This window comes from Hetaerina americana, unplaced genomic scaffold, assembly GCF_022747635.1.
Source record: "Hetaerina americana unplaced genomic scaffold, ioHetAmer1.1.p SCAF_79, whole genome shotgun sequence".
Classification (NCBI taxonomy): Eukaryota; Metazoa; Arthropoda; class Insecta; order Odonata; family Calopterygidae; genus Hetaerina; species Hetaerina americana.
The window spans coordinates 1,044,749-1,067,500 of NW_027287416.1; the positions used below are offsets into that span (position 1 = coordinate 1,044,749).

Below are 22,752 nucleotides of genomic sequence, written 5' to 3' on the forward strand. Positions count from 1 at the left end.
ACTGCATATCCTGTTACTGTTCTACACTCAGACGACTCCAAGTTCGCCACAGACAAATGTGCCTTATAAAAGAGGCAAAGATATTTTCAAGACCTTCGGCACTTTTGGCAATTCCATCCTGCGCGATGATATTCTATACAATTTATAACAAATGGCAAAACAATTAACCGCCAAACTAGCGGCCCTAATTTATTTACTACCATTTGTGGTAAAATCAAATTTAAACAGAATAATTCAAAATAAACAAATGCCATTTACACACCCTTTTCCAATAACAGATCCCCTTGCTTATATAGTAATTCAACTAAAATTTGCGCGGGAAATGGTTTACACGTTAGAAATTAATGCAACAAGTTTTGCCTTCCTAGAAATAAGGGTACCCCTGATATAACTTAATGACTGCAAGTACTATTTTATATTTAAAAATCATATGTACAACGTGTTTGAGTACAACATTTAATTATTATAAGTTTGTGTGCGTTACTATAAATTTCTCATATGTTTTCGTCTGCCCAATTTCGATTGTCATTATGTAACCTGTCAAACATCCCATAAAAACAAGTACACCGGAGCAGCTTTTTAAATGTAATGGTTACCTACCAAGGTACTTTTGTGGATGTAAAATCCGTTGTATAACTCTAAATATAGACGTATGACCTCAAGAGTGTATTGTTGTATACATTTCCGATTGCTACAGCCTGAGCTTGGATTTTGAACGCGGATGAACATTTATGTTGAGACAAAGAACAGGTTTACTAGACCAACATTTCGTTGTTTTTTCGTTTAAAATTCGTCCATAAAATATGCATTTATGTACTTTCAATGTTCAGGTTTAATGTAATCATCTCGTAAGTGGTATAGTGATATAAGAGTGTACATGTGGGATGGTTTGATAACGGAGCCAAAAATGAATATCGTCGAGCAAATATCCCAGGAATTGGGAATCCCTCTCAAGTACATTAAGAAATCCCTACACAATGACTTGTTTATGTCTATTGTTCATAAAAGTTGGCTGAGGTAAGTGAATTAACATAGCATGATGCTTATAGTTTTTGTCGGTGTAGGTCAAGACGCATCATTTTTTTATTTGCTAAGGTTATTGTTGAAAAAGAAAGATTTGCCTGTTTTTCGGCGTCACGAAAGTCTCTATGACGATGAAGTGGAAGCATGGTTAAAGCAAGGGGAATCCCCTGGAGCAGATTGGCAAGTCATTTACATTAGAGTAAGTTTGTGACATCATTTTTACTTCTTCGGTCTATTTCTGAATTGAATGTAAATTAAACTCTTTTGCTGAAGAAGTGGCATATTTAAAATAATTGTTATCAATTTTTATGTTTGAACCAGGTAATTACCAAGAAAAAAGAAAGAGTAATCCCACTTCCAAGAGCCCGTGTTGCATCTTCAATAACAGAACCACCACTCACATTCTCTCAACTTCTGCACTATGTTTCACAAACTAACCATAAAAACCTATGGAAAGAAGCTTTCAAAAAATATTTGAGTAAGCATTTATATCGAGTAGCAAAAACGGTTGGATTCCAACTCTTAGTTTTTTAAACTATGACTTTCTTTTTTATTAAAAAAGGTTCTGCTGTTCCACTTGAGGGGAAGGAAACCTCAACCATACATTGTGTGGATTCTGATATGGTGGTAATGGATATGATCAACAGAGTATTTGGTTGCCCCATAATCAAAGTTCATGGTCAAATTACAGAAGATGAAAATTTGAATAATGTTTCAAGGTAAGTCCTTTGAATATAATCAACTTCCCCACATGCTATCCTATTTGCATTTTTCCCTTCAATTCTGGATGCATACTTTAGACCTCATTTATATTAAATTCAAATGAAAAAAATGAACTGCTACTTGATGGGTGGATTAGGAAGGAGTAAGTTGGCAGAAGATTAGGTCTAATTAGCTGTCAAAATGTGGGATATTTGCGGTAGGGAATGTGGATCTTGATTGAATTGTTTGTGAAGCACGTGACCATTTAAGACTTCACTGGCAATATTTCTTTTTGAATGAGTAAATTGTATGAGAGGAACAGGGCACTAGGAACACCCAAGAAATTCATGAAAGAAGAGTTTCTTGACACAAGGACTGCTAGGAGTCAAAGGAACGTCAGACTTTGAGTGAAGCAATCATGAATGTGGTAGAGGCAAAAGAAGTATGGAAGAGGAGGGAAGTAAGTTATTCAGAGCAAGTTAAGTTTCTTAAGTCATGACCTAAAGTCATGCCTTTGTAAATTGTAGAACCCCCAAAAGGAATGAAATGGAAAGTATCTATTTATAAAAGTTAGTTTTCGATGACAGTGAAACCATTTTGACATGAAATCACTCTCTAGGCTGAGGGTTCTCATTGTGTGCTGTGGGTTGTATCTCACTCACTTTGATATTTGGAAAGATCCTCAAGCGGCACTGTTTAATTTTTTGTATCATTTGATGATAAAATCTTGTGAATGCCAAACTGAAATGCATTTCATTAGCATTATTATTATTTAGTGTTCATTCGACCAATATATTATTCTAATTCCAGCTATCATTATTTTCAAAGATTCATTTATTCATTGTTTTCTTGATCCAAATAAGAGGTATTGGCACTTTCTTAGTGGCCTTATAAGCATTGCTTTGACTTATGAAAATATTTTACTAAAAAACTGAGTCTGTTCATTGTGATTACCAACATTGAACTCTTGAGTGCCCCTAAAATTTCAGTACCTGGAAAAAATCTGAGGTGATTAATCTTCTCTATTGTACCAAAATATTTTATAAAATGTAATTTTAATAAATATTAGATTGGCTGATCAGATTTGTTCTGATGATGATTGTTATACAAGTTGGGTGAATTCTTCTCGGGTAAGACCCAAGAAGAATTCACCCAACTAATACGCCGGGAAAGCACCAGATCTTTCATTGTTATACAACTTGCATAGATTGAGGAGTGAATTTTTAGGAGTTTAATTCAGACTTGAGCTTATTTTGTGTGCTTGTTGTTGGAAAGTATTTATAAATCACAAACCAATTTCTTGTCATCATAAATAAATTTATCCATCGTGCTGTTTATGAACTTTATGCCAATTAATGACCAATGTTAGTGCATGCAGAAATTCCAAGAAACAGTGCATTTTACTTTGTGACTTACAATCATAGAGTAAATATAAATTATTTGTTGCACTAATGACCCAGATTTTACCAGCAGAGCTAACTTATTTGTGCACTGTACTTGCTTGATCTTTTTTAGAATAATAATAGGTTTTTAATAGCTCTAGAGTGCTATTTGAATGGGAGTATACTTGATGTAATGTACTGTTTTAATGCCATCTTATTTTACTCCAGGAGTAGAAAACATGAGCCCCATCTCAACGTCTTGCCAGCCATTTGCACCTTGGACAGCCCCCATCACTTCTACATTTTTCACTCGCCAACAGAGCAGTGCCTATACTCTGTCCAGGACTGCATAAATTTCAGCCCTGCTGCCCTGGGAGCTGCTCCTCCTCCTCCATGGACTTTACCCACCATGGCCTCTTGCTCGTCCGCCTCATTTTCTCTCTCCACACCTGGATCCGCATCCATTGCACGACCTCTTTTTGTGATATATCAGCTTTTGCAGCTCATGCAGGACACCCATGATCGAGGTCTTGCATTGGGGGATCTGACCCTTGCCCACCTCCTTTTGGCTGATGATGGCCTGTGGATTAGAGTGTTACCTTGTTTGCTTGACAATGTTCACAGTGTTGGATTTGAAACAGTGGCATCAAATGCAAATGTTGACCTTAAAACGACAAACTGGACCATGAGTACACCATCCAAGCATGGGAAATCAACTTTTACACCTGTGGCTTCATTCTATGACAGTTCTTCCACAACTTCATCCCCACAATATTCACAGCCTGGCGAAACCGTGTATATCTCATGCCATAATGATGCATCAGAACCCAATTTGGAGCAGTTGATGGAGCAGTGGGTTAGAGGAGGCCTTTCTAATTTTGATTATTTAATGGCCTTAAACCATTTGGTGGGAAGACGCTATGATAGCCCTTGCTATCATCCAGTGTTACCTTGGGTTATGGATTTTTCAGCACCAAATGGTGGCTGGAGGGATTTGTCTAAATCGAAATTTCGTTTAAATAAAGGTGATAGGCAGCTGGATCTCACATTTGATGCAGTTCTATCCCATCATTTAGAATCACCTGGTCGGCCACTATTACAGGTGAGCAAATTAATTTGTTTGGGAATGGTGTGGACGAAAACGAACTTATGATTGTGCTATATTACCAATTCAGTTTTGGTCTCTACAAATATTGGTTGATGAATTTTAGCTTTTTTCATGACTTAAAACTCTAATAGACTCTTTCTCACTCTATTGAAATGGTGTCTGATTTCTTTATTGATTAATGTGCAACATAAAAATTGTTACTATAATTATTTTAATGTGTTATTCTTAAAATTTTAGGTTCCACATCATGTTTCTGATGTTTTGTCTGAAATAACATATTACGTTTACATGGCCCGCCAGACTCCTAAATCCATTTTATGTAAACATGTTCGATCAAAATGGGTTCCTGCAGAATACCCGTCATCTATTCAGCGGATGCATGAATGGACTCCTGATGAATGTATTCCTGAGTTTTTTACTGACCCACAAACCTTCAAGGTGAATTGAATTATTATACTTCTTGTTGAGGCAGTGACAAAATTAGTGGTAGTCTTTTTTTCCCAAAATTTCACAAAGTTATGCAATGAAGTGAATTCCTGTAATCAAGGCCATTTTTAAAATTTTGTGTATCCTGGAAAGCATTAAAATTTATTTAAAACCATTACATTTACAAACATTGTCTAATTTGAGAGATATTTAGTTTTAGGGTCAAACATACCATAAATTTATATATCAAGTTTTACATTAAAATCACTCCAGTGTATCTTTTTTTAATGTATCTGAGAAGTCAAATATTCTACCAAAAGAAATACATATGTAACTGAAATACTAATTGTTTGATATAAATTGACTAAAAAGTTGAATTTGTTATAAAAGTGTGTATTTAACAATTCATGGCACCTTTATGTGAACGAGGGGAATCTATATTTGAGGTATTTTTTATTGACCCTCATTATAAAGAGTTTCATAAACCATTTAACTAATAACTATGTATGTGTGTTTTCAATAAATATGGTGGATAAAATCAATTCTATAGGCACACAAGTGATATGTATTTATTCAGAAATTTTTACAAGTCATTTCATGGGATTGAACTTGTCTCAGTTTGTATTCAAATAAGCTTTTCTTTCAGTGGTGTGGTTTACTTGTTTAAAAAATAATCAAATATTGCCTGATTTTCCTTTTTTAGTCGATACATGAAGATTTGCCTGACCTTGAAGTTCCTCCATGGGCCACTTCTCCTGAGCATTTCATTGAAAAACACCGCCAGGCACTTGAAAGTTCCCATGTTTCAGAAAGACTTCATCATTGGATAGACCTTACCTTTGGTTACAAGTAATTTCTCCTGGTTTTCCTAATGTGCACGTATTGTGACTAAATTGGTTTTATGACATAATCTGAAAGGAAACATAATGGTCCTCTGTTTCCATGGGAAACTGCTTTCTGTTCTATTTACCAGTTTATAATGAAGAAAGTCATTACAAATTATTGCTTGGTTAAAATATAGCTTTACCTTTGGCTTTAAGGAATATTAAACCAGTTTTAATTTTTAACATGATCATTTTAGGTGTGCACTTTTGTATCTATCCTCTTGTTATGACTTAATTTTTCTTTTATTTAAAAAATCAAGGCTTTCAGGGACTGCCGCTGTAAGAGCAAAGAATGTTTGCCTTCATCTTGTGGATGGTCATACAAATTTAACTAATGCCGGTGTGGTACAGCTTTTCACCCATCCTCATCCCCATCGTGTACTCATGTCTCCATACTTTGGGAAGACACCTCCAAAAGTTTACTATCCTCCAAAAGATAAAAGAAGTGAGTAGATTACCTAGATCAATTAAGCAATAAATCGTGAATGTTGAGGGTGGAGGTTGGGTAGGTGTGGTGGCTAGGGTACTGACTTCTCAGCCTGAGGGACTGGGTTTGCATCCTGAAGTTGGAAGAATTTTTCAGTAATATCCTGATCCCTACTTACTGTGGGTAAGTAGGTATCCTATGTGGAGAGGATTTCAAATAGAGTATACCATCAATTGAATAGAATGTTAAACTGTGGGTTCCTTGTTGCTTTTCATTAAGAGAAGTCAAATGCCAATCATGGGTTTCTTCCACCCTTCCACTATTGCCAGAATACAATAGCTCTACTGTATTTCCCACCTATCCCTAATGGTGCAAATCACCTAAGTTACTCATTGCTTGATTACTATTTACGGCTGCTTTTTTAGGGTTAGCCAATGAATAATGAGAATCAGTTCATTGCTCTCCAAATAAGTTATTTATAGTTAAAGTTCCCAATCAGAGTCCATATATTGTCTTTTTCAATGTAGTCGAAATTGAGATGTATACATTTAGTCCTCTCTGCCAGTGCTGGAACCCATTTTTTAACATTATCTTCAGGATGTTCATTGAGAAGTTAGAATTCTGGTCCCAAAGCTCTTGTCTCAGGCAAGTTAATTTTTAAAAAGTCATGCATTCATTGTCTTTTAATACCAAGTATGATGTAAAACTGTTGGCAATGTAAGGGCAAGCCCTATCATGATGTAGATGCCTAGAAAGTGACTGTAGCTCAGGAAATTTTCGCCAGGTATGTTCAATCAGGGTCTTCAAAGCTCTGTGCAACTGCTTGCTTACAGGATGCTGTGGTGATCAGATACTGAAGCTTCTGACACAGCTCTACTTACAATATCTTCTGCTCAGGCATTAGAAATCTTGGCACCCAACCTGCACAGGCATATTTCATGCTCAAGTTGTGCAGAATAATGCGCCACAGTTCCATAAGATATGTGTAATATGTCCACCAGATCTTATGCTGTTATTCAGCCATCTTCTTGAACAATGGCAGCAGCTATGTTGATCATGATCTCATTCACTGCAATAGTAGGAGCTTTTGTGTCTTGGATGATCAAAATATGGCCATCCTTAAATGGTTTAAACCACCAAAGTTCTTATCCATACTAAAAAGACTGTACTTTTCCATAGATTTTTATTATTATAATTTAAAGTCTTTTTAATTTGGTTATGAAGTACTTCCACGAAGTGAAGCCTGAAACAGTAGAATATACACCAAAATGCAGTCAACTGAGGAAGAACAGCTTTCACATAAAATTTCAAGCCTGCATGTGGCTCATCACCAGTGGACTCCATTTACCTTAGGGGACTGCTGTTACAACCTGCTGCTGCCATGCACATGCTTGTATGCTCTTCTTAGTAACTGTTCATATCTCAAGGGAGCTGTCCTTCACATTACAAATTATTGCACTGCCCTATCTATGTTCATTGCGTGCTACAAAATGAATTTATTCTGATTCTGTTTTGGATAGGACTTATACAACCCTGCTTAAGGACTAAGTAACTTCCCATCAGTATTTTATAGCCGTTTGGTTAGTTACTTGGTTCAATAAAATCTGCTTGAAAATAACTTGATGCAAAAAATGATCCTGATATTTGAGTAATTATTTTTCCAATGATAATTTCACATAGAATAAAAGGGATGACTTTAGTTATTCTTTTGGAAAAAATAAAATCTTCTACAACCTTTAGTGTTTATATTTGTGTCCTGATTTTGTATTCAGTACAATCCTCATTGCCTTTTAATTCTTTAGGGTATATCTTTATTTCTTTTTCATTAAGATTACAGCAATTTTTTTGCTGATTAACTGTTGAAACACTTATTTTTAATTGTCTTTCCTGTGTTTTGATGTGATCAAATTGATAAATCCTTTCCATTAAATTGTGTATATTTATGCATTATTTTATGCTATTTTGATGAACCGTACTATACCATATGTTGAACTTATTACAGAAAATGAAAAGCAAGAGAGATGTGAAGAGGAGGAGCATAGCATTGATGAGGATGATACATCATCCCGCTCTCTTGCATTCACCAAGTTGCTAAGCAGATCGAGGTCATCCTTGGTTGATGAGAAACAGCAGCAACAACAGCAGCTGGAGACAGGAACAAAGAGTGGTGCTGGAAGTTTGCCAATTTCATTACCACGGGATTATAACCCTGCCCAGCCCCTCTTGGATGTTGAAACCTTGCATGGATTCCTCTCAAAAATACTCCATAAACCTTATGGGATTTCTACCTCGGTTCCTGTTGGTGTTTCCTCACGTTCAAGTGAAACTATCAACCTCAAGCAGGCTGCTGCTGCCCGTCGAATACGAGAGATGCAAGTTTTGGGTTGCCTTGTGGTGGAGTTGTTCCTCTCTCCCTCTTTCAATGCCCTCCCCCACTTGGTGTCCATATCCAAGCGCCTTGCTTTATGCCGTGCTGCCTTCCTTGCCGAGCACCATGCCTTACCTCCGTGCGTTCGGCATGTTACTTCCCTCCTCCTTCAGTTATCCTCTGACGATAGTGAGAACAGTGCAGACTTGAGAGTTGAAGAGAGCACATCATCTACCTCCTCATTGCCTTACCTCCCGTTCCGTTACCCCACAATAATGCCCATGGGACTCCCTCCTCCATCTGCCCACCAACTGCTACAGCCTTCCATCTCCTTGTTCCCCTTTCCTACATATTTCCCTCGCTTGTACAGCCTTTTGAGGACGTTGAGGGAGTACATGACCATGAGGGAAGAACTTGAGTTTGTGGATGCAGATTCATGTGGGGAGGAAGATGATAATTTGAGGAAGGAACGACAGATGTTAGTCGAGAAAGTGTCTGAGTGTATGGTGGTAGAATTTGCTCGAGGCTTGGTGCCACTTCTCCCAGATTTGGGCGAAGAAGGAGTTGCTTTGATTTTACCCCATGTTCGCCGTCTCCTGGAAGATCCACAAACTGCAGTGGGAGCTGCTTGGCATCTGTTTGAACCTGTTGCTAAAGCTCTTGGTCCTCGCAAAGCTGGTTTACATTTGTTGGAACCAATTGCTAGGCTATTTGAAAGGGAAGGCCCTGGTGCCTCTGCTGTTGGGAGGATCAGCAAGCTCTACCACAGGAGCTTTGTTCTGAGACTTTCTGTGTGGCTGGGATTAGGGGTGTTCTTGGACCGTTTTGTTACTTCTTTGGTTGAAGCTGTTGGTGGATATAGAGATGGACCATCTGGAATCATCAAGAGAGATACACAGGAAAGCTATAGTAGTGGATCAATGCAGTCACATCGGCCTGAATTAGTTTCCAAGTGAGAAATTGTTTTCCCTTTAATTTTTTTAGCATTGCATTTGATTGGTTATATTTATTATTATTCAGAAAAGTTCATTGTTTAAGAAAAAAGTAGATGATTGACTAAACTAAAAATATTTTTACTTTATGGAGCTGGAAAATGAATGGAAGTATTTAATTATCCTCAGCTGATTAAGACACTACACATAGAGAAATTTATCCATGTGCATTAAAGGTACTGGTTTGCCTAATTTTCCTAAAAAAATTATCATTCTTTTTCCAGGAAAAATATTTACTGCTTTCAAATTGTTATCCTTAAAAAGGTCAATAGCATATTTTGAAAAGCTGATAGCTTCAGTCTGGTTTTAAATAAATATCGTTATGGGAAGAGGAGGTAAACTATCTGAACATATGTATTATTCAGGAGTAAAACAACCTGTAAATTTTTCACCTGATGATGCTGCACCATGTTAAACCATGGTCATATATAAATTGTGAAAGTTGAAGGTTTTTCTCATCTTCCTCCGGATGGAAAAATTCTGCCAATTGAAGCGAGAAAGTGCTACATTTCTTTGGCAATATGCCTTGCTTAAAGAAAGTAGTGCTGAAGTATATTTTGCCCACGTGAAAGTTGTATCTTAAGCTGTGAGTGACTGTATTCTCTTTGCATTCGAGTTATAACTATTAATCAGAAGTAAATGACTTCTTATAGAGAAACAATTAAATAATTCTACATGGGTCATACTTAATTGGTTTTACAAATTAATGCCTTGATTTTCACCATATATTTTGGGATAATTTAGACAAAAGCTATATTGGCATTCTCCCGCAAAATGTAACTCAAATTTTGGGGAACCCAAGTTATTTTAATGCAAGCAGATATTGGTGGATGGCATTAAATTTCTTGTAAATTGAATTACCGTAGTTATGTGGCCTAGCTTTGGCTGTCATTTGAACTTCATACTTATGGAGTGTACTCCAATGGCAGTAGGGGTGGATTCAAAGGGAGGATTGCTTACCACATTCAGGGAATATTTTTGGTTTTAACTAAATTCCTTAGAAATAATATTTATTTTATGCCCAACACTACTCTTGAATTCATGCTTCCCTGAACATTAAATTATCTAGTGTAGGATGTATTCCGGTCTTCAAAGTGTGATTATTTTTCAAATTTAACTTGATTTTCCACTTTCATATGTGAAAATGGGACCCCCATTGTAATGGTTTTCTAGATATGATACTGTTAGGCAGTGGAGCTCTTACCCCATTTTTCTACCTATCCACAGGGGTATTTTGCTTCATGAAATATTTTTTGATACAAAGTTATAACTATTTTTACTGGTTGCTTACTGAAACTGTGGCATCAAGAGAATAGGAATAGAACTGATGCATAAAAGCAGTTATGTCCCAAGTGATTTAGGTGTGAAAACTCGGATGCAATTATTCATGATGCATTTACTTCAGAAAGTAATTAATCGCAATTACCATTGCATTGAAAACTGAAATTATTTTCTACAAAATTGCATTCATACTTTATTTGGATGGGACGAATTTATATATACTATGAGTAGAAATTATGTTTGCAATATATTATAGTCAGCATCTTTTGTCCAAAAATGTTTGCTGTAATGCTGGCCAACTTAATGGATGACAATGGAATACTGATTAACCATTTTGAGGTTACAAGTGATCCTAGTTACAAGCAGAAATAGTTTTCTTGCGAGGTATATATTATTGAAATTAGGTATTTTTCCCCAGAGATATTTTTGCTAAGAAGGAGTTTTTTTTTCCTTTGATTTTAAACCTATCTGTTGCTGGAATTATTTGCATAAGGATTTATCAGTACTGTGATGTGTGCACGATACCGTAGATTTTCATTTATTTCCCATAATTTAACTTTGCCAATTAGAGCCTTTAGCATTACTCACTCAATGGATTTGATAACATTTGTTCTTCAGTGCAAGAACATTTTAAGATTATTTTCCTTCTGTTAGCAGATCATCGGAAATTGAGTTTCCTGCTGATGGAAAGACCATACTCTCCCCATTAGATGAAGACTCCTCTGTAGACTCGGAGCGTAATGCTTCACAGAAATCGGGTACCAAGGATGAACTAGATGAAAAGGAAGATAGAACTGCAGTGGATGAAGAGGGAGCAACTGATGCTGAAGTGGAGCCAGGTAATTAACAGTGATAAGTAATTTAATAAGGTATTTAAATTTTTCAGATTAATGAAGCTGAGCAATACGCAACTGCTAGTTAAAATCTAATTGCCTTAATTATGAGTAAAAGTAATATGTAAGAGATTTATTGCTTCTTCTTATGCAAGAATAACAGCAAATTTTAAATGCACATTTAGTGACAAGAAGTTATGAGAATAAAATTAGCATTCATAATCATTTAAAACAGTTAATTTTGGGATAAAAGAGGGAATTGGCTACAAAGTTTGTTGAAGAAAAATACAATGTCGGCTATAAGAAACATAACACTCCATAAATGTGCAGTGTTATTAATCTCATAGTTATGATATTTTTTAGCTGCAATGGCTTTGGATTTGTTTACTTCATAGATGTTTATAGAAAGTGATGATGTTTGTTTGGTACATTGATGGCTTACTTGGGGGTTATGTTCTTATTCACTCTTCATACATATTAGCCGCTCAGTTGAAATTAGGAAAAAGTTTGGAATTATTCAATTTATTATAACCATGGCTGAAAAAAATTAGGAAAGCTGCCAAATTCTTTTTAATTGGGACTATTGTTGGTGAATTGGGAGTGCTCAATGCAAATGATGTTCAGTTTTGAGAAGAGCTTGTGTTTAATATAAGCCATTGCACCTATAAAACCTGTAAAATCTCTAAAACTATGGCAGGACTGACTTTAGTGATAACAGTGACATAAGCAAAAATGATGGAAGATTTGCCAGAAATATCTATCAATTAGGTTTAAAATAAAGATGATGATGTTCAACGTTGAAACCTGGGTCATGTTTTTAAATAAAGTGTGTGGAATTATAATGTCAATAATTTCATTTCAATGTGTTATGCAAATTCCATAAAGTTACACTGGAGTCAACAAATATTCAGGAGAATTATTAGAATAGATACCAAGATGACTGGAATAGATGTCAAGAACCTATGACAATGTGCAACGTGTGTGAAGTACTGAATTCAGACTGTGGATTAAGTGTTCGCATGATTGGAGGTTGTATTGGTGTTGATAAGATGACGGTGCACACCATTATCACTGAACATTTGACAATGTGAAAGATCAGTGCTAAACTTGTCCTGAAAGTCTTGACGGATGACCAAAAGTAGAGTCAAGTGTCTGCTTGGGAAGACCTGTATTGCTTCGCAATGATTTCTCAACTTTCTTACACTACTGACTTGGCACCAGCAGGCTATTTCCTATTACAAAAAATGAAACCCTCCCTTGTAGGACACCACTAAGTGGCATCAAAGAAGCCTGGATGCATACCATTCCTGGAATCCATGCATACCTTCTGGAATCTGCCTTCCAGGGAGTCATCTAGTCACGGAAAGGCACTGAAGAATGTGTCAACACACAAGGGATGTACTTTGAAGAATTTTGAGGCATTGTTACAATATCTGAAATATGCCTATTTGCTCTTAAACTTTTCCCGATACTTTTTATACAAAACTTTTACGACGAGGATAGCAGATGCACTACTCTCTGCTTTCCCCCAAGGACAAGTATCTTTCAAAACCTGCATGAAGGATTGCACACAATATCATGCTCATATGCGAAATCATATATTGGTGAGATATGCTGGTCAGTGAAAGTCTGCTTAGTAGAACTCTTAAAACCAACAAAGAAAGAGCAGGTCCAGCTCAGAGCTAACTCTGAGAATTCACGAAAGGAATCCAGAAATGGTAGTGAGTTTAAAGAAGAAAAAAATAATAGCTAAGCAGAACTAATATTATGATTATTATGGGAAGCTATCAAAATAATCAAATCCCTGAAGAAATTCATAGGAGGTCTAATGGATACCACCTTCACAGTGCATGGAAAAGAATTTAAGAAAAGACCATTCAGAGAGTAGGAACTAGGTTGCCTAGTTTATTATGGCCAAAATCCAAGTCCCATATTTTTGACATGAAGACACTTTCTGGAATGTCAGTGAAACTGTTGTCGGAGAAAACCAAGATATGTAGCGAAAACCCAGAGTACAATTTGAGATTAACTAGACCACTATTTTGAGATAATTTAATTCCTCAGTTTGTTATGGATCTAATGTACTGTGCCTCTCTAAAGTTCCTAGAATATTTCTTTTTTTTGGAGAAGTTTGGCAACTGCCTATTGGTCTTCAAGGGTTGACCTATTGCTTTGCCTCCAAGTGCCAATATATTTATTTTGATTTATTTCACTTCATTACATGAGTGTTTTCATCTTTGCTGTTCCCAGATGGCAGTTACCTGTATGTCGTGTATGTGAACGGTCATAAATATATCTTTCATTGTATTTAGTGTAAAATTTTTGTCAGAGGCAAAGGAGATTGCCATATCATATCTCTGTCAATATCTGATTGAGAATAATGATATTTTTATAACCAGATATCCCACTTTGAGATGAAATGAAACTTGATGACAAATTACCTGACTAATAAATTATTCACTTTTTTGCAGAGGTATTTGTGTTTGAGGTGGGCCCAGAAACTGAAGAAGAAGAACCAGAAGCCACAACAGAAGTTAGCAGGGAGGGTCCTCTAATGGATCATCTTATGGATCAACTGGAGCTTCACTCAGATGCATTGAGTGCTGATCGTTTGTCCCTCAATGACTCCCTTGGACGTGAAGATGTGGAAGAGGAGGATGAAGGAAGAGAGGCAGTGGAGGATGAGGCTGAGTCAGCTGCGAATGAGGAACAAAATATGAGTATTGCACCCCAAAGTCATACAATGAGCTATTCAAAATGGCTTTCTAGTCAGCAAGGGGATAGCAGTGAGGTTTCGGGTGTAAGTGCTGAGACAGTGTCATGGCTTGCTCACAGGCTTGGGCCTGTTTTGTCTGCTCGGCATTTATCGCGTAATCTGCTGAGGATGCTCACGCTTTGCTTCCTTGGGGAAGAAAACCTTACACCAGTAACTGGTGAAAGTGGAAAGAAAGGAATCCAAGCCCGTCATCCTTGTTGTATATCTGGTCGGAAGTTACTTGGTGATAACAATGCCTCCAAAGTCCTGGAATGTTTATCCTCAGTTGCAGGTAATTCCTAACTTTGGTACAGATAAGAATATAAAATAGATTTTTGATGGGCTATACAGGCTTGGTTTTAAACTAATTTTTAATGCTTTAATGGCTGTGGAAATTTCAATTTACTTTTGCTTAAGTTTTGTATGTTTCTACATACCTTTATAGTTCTGGTAAATAGTTCACTCTTTCACTGGTTGAACATCATTAGGTTTTCTCTCCAATGGTCTCATAATATTTTTGTAGGCATCATTTGCTTATGTTCTCTGTACTAATAATGGCTAGAGTTTTATATACGGTGGTAGTGGACAAAAGGATAGACTGAGTACCTTCTTTCCTCAATCATGTTCCAATGCATTAACTCCTGCCATCTGATCTTGACTTCTGAAGAGACAAAAGTATTGAGCTCTGTGATAACTTTTGTTTTTGAGAATCAATCAACTGGATGGCCCCCAAGCATCCTCCAAACGAATGTTTCTGTTTCTTCTCCCCTTACCTTATGGTTTACCTTCTCATTTGTCCTCTAAAAACACTCCTTCTGTCTACCCACCTCTTCCATTTCCCATGCTCCACTCTGACCCCATTTCTAGGCACATACTTTGCCGCTATGACGGAACATCCCCCCTTCACCATCCACCCTCCTTTTCCACCTTTCCTCTCTCCCTCTGCCTCTCAAGGACTGTATAAATAGTGCATTCCACCGACTGCATTAAACATGAATATGCTGAAATGCAGCAAAACCTATAGTGCAATATACTAATAAATGTGTAGGAAAGAAAAACTTTATTTTTATTAATCATGTGCTCTTTTTGACTAAGTAAACTCTTTTGGGGGAAACTTTGCTGTTGGTGTGAATGTAGTGCAACAGAATTTTGTGTGGTTTAAAATTGTCAGATGGTAGAAACTAGTAAATAGGAACTTGTATTTCCTATATGATGACCATAGAGTGTTAGATTGTGTGAAAATTGAAAAAATAGGGGGCAATTGATCTAACTATGTTTAACTTAAATGTTTTGATAAGTTTTTATATGCAACAATTTTTAATTCTAGCCTTGTATGGAGAGCAGTTGATACTCCTACAGTATCTTCCGCACATGTGGGAGTTAGCAGCTCTCTGTCGACGCAGATTAACTCCAACCTTAGAAGCCGGTCTTGTGGGCTGTCTTGCACTTCTCATACATATTGTGCCGTTTCTATCTGATGCAACATTAATGGATCAACTCCAGGTGGGTCATGAACTTGACTTTTGACCAACTCAATATCTTCCTGCATGATAATTATGACTCATAAAATGAGAACTAAAGAACTGGTGTGCACTGATTAATGAATTGTGTGACTGTAATTTTGCATTCATGAATTTGCGTTTGATGCCATGTAGAATATCACAATGGAAATTTTCATATGCAGCTATTGAGATTTGTTAAAAGTGATATGTATATCACTAGAATTTCCTCTGGTCCATTACTCAAATTTTGAAGTCAGTTGGACTCAATGAATTCAACTAGATGAAGTCTTCTGACTCATTTCATACTTTAACAATCTGATATTTAATCGGTTAAGTTTCATAGAATTTTGCTCCAGGGTTGTTTAGGTTGAAAGTTCTCTTTATTAATTGCTCTAATTTTCCCACCAGGATAACATTCTTGCCCAGGTCCTGCTTCCATGTATTCGGCTTGTTTCCTCTGGGCGGGCACCATTTCCCTCTGGTGCCCTTGCCAGGGCAGCTCTCACAGCCAAGGTGCTTGATGCCTTACATCTCTTGTCTCTGCGAGTTGGAATTGAAATGGCCCGAAGACATCTCTCTTCCGCATTGCGCAGATTTTTTCTTGCATTTGACAAAGCGCATGGATTCAGCAGAGATAGAGGTGGAAAGCCGTGTGGTTTCGAGGGCACCTCTGTGGGAACTCTTTCTGATGGCACACCTAGTTCTTTGGGAGCAAGATTTGAGTCACTCAAGGACAGTCCATCATTGTGAGTATATTTTTGTGTCTTCCAAAAGTCGTGCAAATTTTCAGCTTTTGAAATTCTCTCATGAGTATGTAACTGTTAATATTAGTTAATGCATTTGGAAATTATTGAAAAAATGGGCAAAAAGAATGTTACTTCATTTTGAGGTTATTGGTGTGTTGATGCATGGTTACTGATGACGTGTTCAAATCTGGTGACCTAAAGAACCCCATTGGAATGCTGAGAAGCTTGTCCCCCCAGGACAATGGATCAACATAATAGCGTTACCCTGGGAAAGCATCTGGGTGTATGCTATGTGTATGCAATGCTTATGACACATTTATGCAAAAGATATATTAATAGAAAACCAGCATGTGCGTATTAAATTTGAAAAAGCAGTGAAATCTCAAATTAATCCTCCTGGAATTTGGATAATCTTTGATTTTGCATTATGTTTTTTTATGATAGAGATGGATTTCCACAAAGTCATTGCAATAAAAACTTCAAATTTATGTTTATCGGTCTACAATCTGCTGCTGTAATTTTGTCTTCATTAATCCTGCCGAAAATACCAACCCTTAAGAGATTACAATCATTATTCATGAAGTCAAAGAACCCTACAGTTCTTTGCTGTGTTTTATGTGCTTTCCATTGCTATGGGTTTTATTTTTTTTACTTTTTGAACCAACTGCTTCCTCATTTTGTCTTGAGACTCCATTTAGAATCATGCTTTGAGAGTGAAAGAACTTTGCTTACAAATTAAATATACCATTGTATTTGTGGTATTATATATGAAAAATTTTCTTTTTACTGTTGCTCACACCTCGATGTACTCATGATTCATTGTAAAGATGTGTAGAGATTAATTTTTACATAAAACTTCACACAGTAAGATTTAATTTGAAAATTTGACTGGCATATATTACTACTGACGTAACTCTGCTTCATTTCCCCTTTTATAAGAGGGTTTCCCCTTCCTTGTAAATGAGGAGCTTACCTTAAGTTATTGTATTTTTCTACAGGTCATTAGAAGACAACAGCTTTTTGGAAATATGTCGTGATGGCACTACAGCTGAATGGGCAGTTCGTGGTGCACACATATCACATATTCGTAATAAAGCAGAAAATGATTCCACAGATTCAGCATCACCACCGCCTCTTGGAGCAACCCCTGATGGCACTTCAGCCTTCAAACCAATCTCAGAATTGAGATGCCAGGTTGTTTTTTTTATCAGCAAGAGTGAAATTGAATTATTTTCTGAAATAATGCTTTTTTTTTTACTCGAGCAAGTTGATTTTAATGTTTTCTTTTGATGCTTCATCATTTAAACATTTATACGAGGTCTGTTCAAGAGATTCCCAAACTTTTTGAATAGCGCGCCTCCAGTTGGTTATTTTTTGAATCCCCTGGGAGGCGTTTTGTCCATGTAAACTTCCCAATTAACCACTTTGTTGTTATCTTGTTTTGTTGATTAGTTATGGCTGTATATGTGAAGGGGTGTTCATGGAGTAAGGCAAAAATACGGATCCATGGAAACGAGCTCTTTGAAGGAGAAGTGCTGTTCTGTTAAGAGTGGTTTACGTGGTTCAAAAAGGGGTGGCATGCAGTGAAAGACGAAGAGCATTCCAGAAGACAGTTAACATCGATGATAGCCCCCACATTGAGAAAGGCTATGATCTCATTTGTGCAAATCGACATTTGACTGTTAGTGAACCTGCAGAAGACTGTGACATCTTGATTGGTTCATGCTGTGAAATCCTGATTGAAAAATTGAGGATGTATCAAGTTGCAGCGAAATTCGTGCCTCACCTGATGACAGCAGACAAGAAACCAATCGAGTTCAAGTCTGTTAGGAACTGTTTGTTCAAGCTGAAGAGAATGAAACCTTGTCCAGGGTCGTAACTGATATAAGTTATGGGTTTATGGATATGACATTGAAACAAAAGTGCAATCTTCACAATGGATTAGTAAAACATTGACTTGATTGTTTTTTTCACTGCAAAGGGGGTTGTGCATCACGAATACCCACATAAAGGCCAGAAAGTCAACACTGAGTACTACCTGAGGGTTATGAAACACCTAAGAGAAAGAATCAGGCAAAAATGGCCCAAACTTTGGAGTAGCAAGAAGTGATTTTTTCAATGTGGCAATGAGCTGGCTCATTTGTCTCTCAGAACTTGTAAGTTTTTAGTCAAAAACAAGACTGATGTGCTTCCCCACCCACCCTAATCACTAAATCTGGCCCCATGTGACTTTCTCATGTCCCCCAAACTATAAACCCTGCTCAAAGGAAAAAGATGCTACCATTCCAAAGAGGGGAAAAATTCCACAGAGAAGCTCATTAGCATTCTGGAAGAAGCATTGGAGGACTGTTTCAAAAAGTAGAAACAGTTTGGAACAGTGTTATAAGCTGGGAAGGAGACTACTTTGAAGGAGATCCTGACAAATAATTTGTTAGTGAAGAATTTTTTTTGCAGTGGAAAAGTTCAGGAAATTTTTGACAGACCTTGTATTATAAAGAGTCGCACATGAAAACGGGATGAATACTGAAGAAATAGAACTCTATCATATTTAGAGGAAATATTTTATAGCCAGGAATGTCTAAAGTAAAAATAGGGAATGTAAGATTGTAGTTTTTATAAAAGAGTTCAGAATCACAACCACTTAGTGGTGGTGAGTCTGAACTCTTTATATGTTGTAGGTTTTGTACTTACTCATTTATCTTTGTATTTTGTTTTCATTAAGTCCACAAATGACTGACAAAGATAAATAATTAAATTAACATGAAAGAGAATATTCTTTCACCTATTATTTCAGGGTATTTCCTGAATTAGGCATGGACACATCAGACTAATATGTTCTGTTTTGGCGATGTTGTTTAATTGAAAATTTTGACACCTGTAAAGTAACCATGAAAGTGATTCTCATTGATAATTGGTCCTCTTGCTTACTTTTAAGGCCCTTGAAGAGCTCAAATGTGTATTCTCTGAAGAATTTGCCCACTTGGCGTACATTCCATTCTTTCGTTTCCTTGGAGAGAATGTTATGGAACAGGCTTTGCAAAATGAGCAGCTCATTCGAGATTTATGTTTTACTTACGAACAAGAAATGCACCATTTCCAGCCTGAAGGAGGTAAAATATAATGTTTTCCAAAGAAATAATTTTTAAATTAATGTGAATGCAGAGTTTTTTTAGCCCATTTGAAAACTCATGGTAAATTAGAAATGAATTAATTTAAGATGATGGCGTTTGCGTCAAAGGAAGACCTTTATTTTACCACTTAAAGCACCAGAGTATTTGGACCATACTGAATTTCAAATGGTATCTCCTTCATTTTTAATCAGAACAAATAGTTTATATTGCATGGTTATTAATATATTTTTGTGTAACATCCACATGTTAAACAGTTTTTCAAGGTTAATTAGTTTAGTAAATAATTACAGTTATACTGAGAAGTACCCGAGCAGTCATTTGAACCTGTTTTATGAAATATCAGCTTATCATTACATAGTTCTCTTTCAGTGGAGTTGATTTCAGCTATGTTGGTTAGTAGTTACCTGATTGTACGATGTTTACACCTTTTCCTTGTATTATTCCATGCAGTTTTGTATTTTATTACTATTATTATTATGTGATGATGTTACATGGGCAATGCATAGAGTTTTTCATTATTGCCTCAGGAATTTAGATAAAAAACTTTGGCCAAATATATTGTAAGGTGTAAGTTTATTCCAAAGGATACAGGAATACAGGCTCTTTTGCATCACTCTTGTCCCTTTTTTAATCTCTGCATGATCAGTTATGCTTTCACTACTTGCTGAATGCCCCCGACCTCCGTAGCTATTAGACATGGCTCAGCATTATGGTCTTACTTCAGAATCATCATGAGTCATCTTTATCTCTACTTCTATTGTGGAATGAAGCAACCTGAAATGTGAATTCAATTTTCATGGTTTCATATTTCAAGAAAACAAAAAAGAATCAAAGTAATTAGCTTATTATTTATGATATATTACTAACTATTTTTTCCTAGAAAGCTGTCCTGTGACTTTTGTTTTTGCTGAGGCTTCAAAATGTTGTCCAGGAAAAACTTCAATAAATGAGACCCGTATAATCACAATTAAAAACCTAGTAATGCTCAAAATCTACTAGCTTCTTGAAGTAACTGATAATGCTCTGTGCCATCTTTGAGTTGGTGTTCACTACTTCACCATGCCTCCCAATGCCATGGATGTCGGATCTTCCCTTAAACTTCTCAAATCATCCACGGCTTCCCTAAAATACTTCCTCAGTCATTGATGACCCTGGTGTATTCTTAGGCAGGTCAGTAAATGCCACTTTTGCGTTCTCACAAATGATATTCTCCGTAAGAGCATTGTCTTGCAATTGCTTTTCATAGTAGTATTGCTCGGGGAGGTGACTTATAGGTAAGGTCATTTGTGCCATTAGAGATGGATGGGAAAGGAAGGGTGGAGAGGAAACAGGCATCGGCATTACCCTACTCTTGTTGAAAGACCAAAGGGTCCGCAGTTTAATGTCCCATCGGACAGACATCGTACTCACTCAAAGTGCTCTCCACAAAGCACCTCAAGTAGGGATCAGGATCCCACTGAAAAAAATTTGCCACCTGCAGGATTCAAACCCGGGCCATCACGGTGGGAAGCCTGTACGTTAGCCAACCCACCATCCCGATCCCCATGCTTTTTGTGTATCCATTTGAAAAGCAATCTTTCAACGTCATTGAGAATAGATAACCTTTGCATAGATATTCTTGTCACTTCCTTTGAGGCATCTATCTCCTTAATTGTGTCCTTGTTCTTTAGGATGGTGCAAATCGTGGTTGTTGAACAATTGTGTGTGCTTGCTGGATCAGACATGCTCATGCCTTTTTGCTTTTCAGTCGTTATACTTTTAATTAGCATGGTTGTGTTTATTCTCCTATGGTTGTCTGCTTGCAGCTTTTTCTTTGGAGACGTTTTTAAAACTATGCAAAAAATATTATTAAAATATGCACTAAAAATTCACCAATAATATGTCTGAACATAATTTTAGAAACATTTATAATCACTAACAACTCTTAAGATGTTAGCCAAAGCAGCAGGCACTCAATAATTTTAGAAACTCCCATCTCCTTGTCACTCATCATGCAAAATTTCGTTCGTAAAGTGGGCCATTAAAAACATATTTTTGCTCATTATGCAAGGATCCCCTGTATTGAGGGCCATTGTTTTCCTCTCTGACAATGTCACAAAACAAATTTTTCTCTTTCATGAAATATCCTTGTTTTGATGATTGAAGGGCATCTAAGCTTCCCATAACAGATAAATTTGCTTTGAGTTCTGGAATATGGAATCAATTTATGGACAGTTGTATAGCTTGTTATAAGTTTGGTGAAAAATACACCAAAGGTGAGAAGCTTTTACCCAATAAATTTGGGCTAGATATACCCATCATGAATAAACCAGACAGATTTTGAATTAGTTCTACGTGTTAGCAAATGTAAATTATATATATTTGTTGTTGGCTCCTGTATCTAGTAGAAAGTTGAGTCATTCTTGTTCAGTAATAGTGTCTCCAAATTGTTGTTTTACGTTTATTGCATCTGTACCTAAATCCAGAATGAACTGTCACAAGATCATCGGTTCAAATTTCATTGTAGATGTTTTTCAATTTATACACACCAAAAGGCACTCAAATTCCTATGAATTTGGTCTAGGACCACTCTTGCTTTGAATTGTGTTGTGATTAAAATTGCATAGTGCCAAAAGAGAGTTAAGCCTGAAGGAAAGCAAGAGGGAGGATGTGGGTAAGAAGTTTAGAATGTAAATCTTAGAGGGTGTTTCTTTATTGTGAGTGTTGCAGCCATTTAGTAGGAAAGGTTAACTTGTTCTATGTTTAAAATTTTTGGATAGTGGCTATGATGGCCAATTGCAATGATGAAACTCATTTGTTTATGAAAGCTAAAGATAATTGGGAAGAGGTGAATTGAACAAAGGTAATATGGGAAAAAATTGGGGGTCAGAATTGGGCAAGAATAAAATTTATTAGGCTATTCTAATAGAATTTCCATCTGAAGTAGGCAAAAAGCACTGACTGTCATTATGAATGGCAGGTAAAGGGGTTGATGGGATGTGGTGAGAAAGTATAGGTATATAAAGGGGGAATAGATGTGGTTGTGTCCATGACAGTTATTTGTGTGAATGAGTGTGGGGAAGAAGAGAAGAGGAAAGTGTTGACGAGCCCTTTGTCATTTGAAGCGGTTGAATAAACTGGATGTGGATAGGTTAAAGAAGGAATATGGCCTTTATCTGGATTATATGCTTTTGTGGATTTGTGGATGAGTAG

The 22,752-nt window shown here is 36.6% G+C and overlaps 1 protein-coding gene across 2 annotated transcripts in view; it reads left to right on the plus strand.

Moving 5' to 3' along the window:
* The first annotated feature begins 558 nt into the window (after positions 1–558).
* Wdr81 (WD repeat domain 81) overlaps positions 559–22,752 on the plus strand; it is a 33,887-nt gene continuing 11,693 nt past the window's right edge. The window contains exons 1-16 of one of the 2 annotated variants that reach the window (XM_071596234.1): positions 559–604; positions 831–1,017; positions 1,096–1,222; positions 1,345–1,501; positions 1,586–1,742; positions 3,336–4,209; positions 4,453–4,653; positions 5,345–5,490; positions 5,786–5,970; positions 7,955–9,272; positions 11,251–11,432; positions 13,898–14,473; positions 15,509–15,684; positions 16,092–16,429; positions 17,428–17,623; positions 19,365–19,539. In XM_071596234.1, the coding sequence (XP_071452335.1) occupies positions 878–1,017; positions 1,096–1,222; positions 1,345–1,501; positions 1,586–1,742; positions 3,336–4,209; positions 4,453–4,653; positions 5,345–5,490; positions 5,786–5,970; positions 7,955–9,272; positions 11,251–11,432; positions 13,898–14,473; positions 15,509–15,684; positions 16,092–16,429; positions 17,428–17,623; positions 19,365–19,539 (4,948 nt within the window). In that variant the 5' untranslated portion in view covers positions 559–604; positions 831–877. Of the gene's footprint in view, positions 605–735; positions 1,018–1,095; positions 1,223–1,344; positions 1,502–1,585; positions 1,743–3,335; positions 4,210–4,452; positions 4,654–5,344; positions 5,491–5,785; positions 5,971–7,954; positions 9,273–11,250; positions 11,433–13,897; positions 14,474–15,508; positions 15,685–16,091; positions 16,430–17,427; positions 17,624–19,364; positions 19,540–22,752 lie in introns of those variants that run through there. The other variant, XM_071596235.1, reaches the window with a different exon arrangement.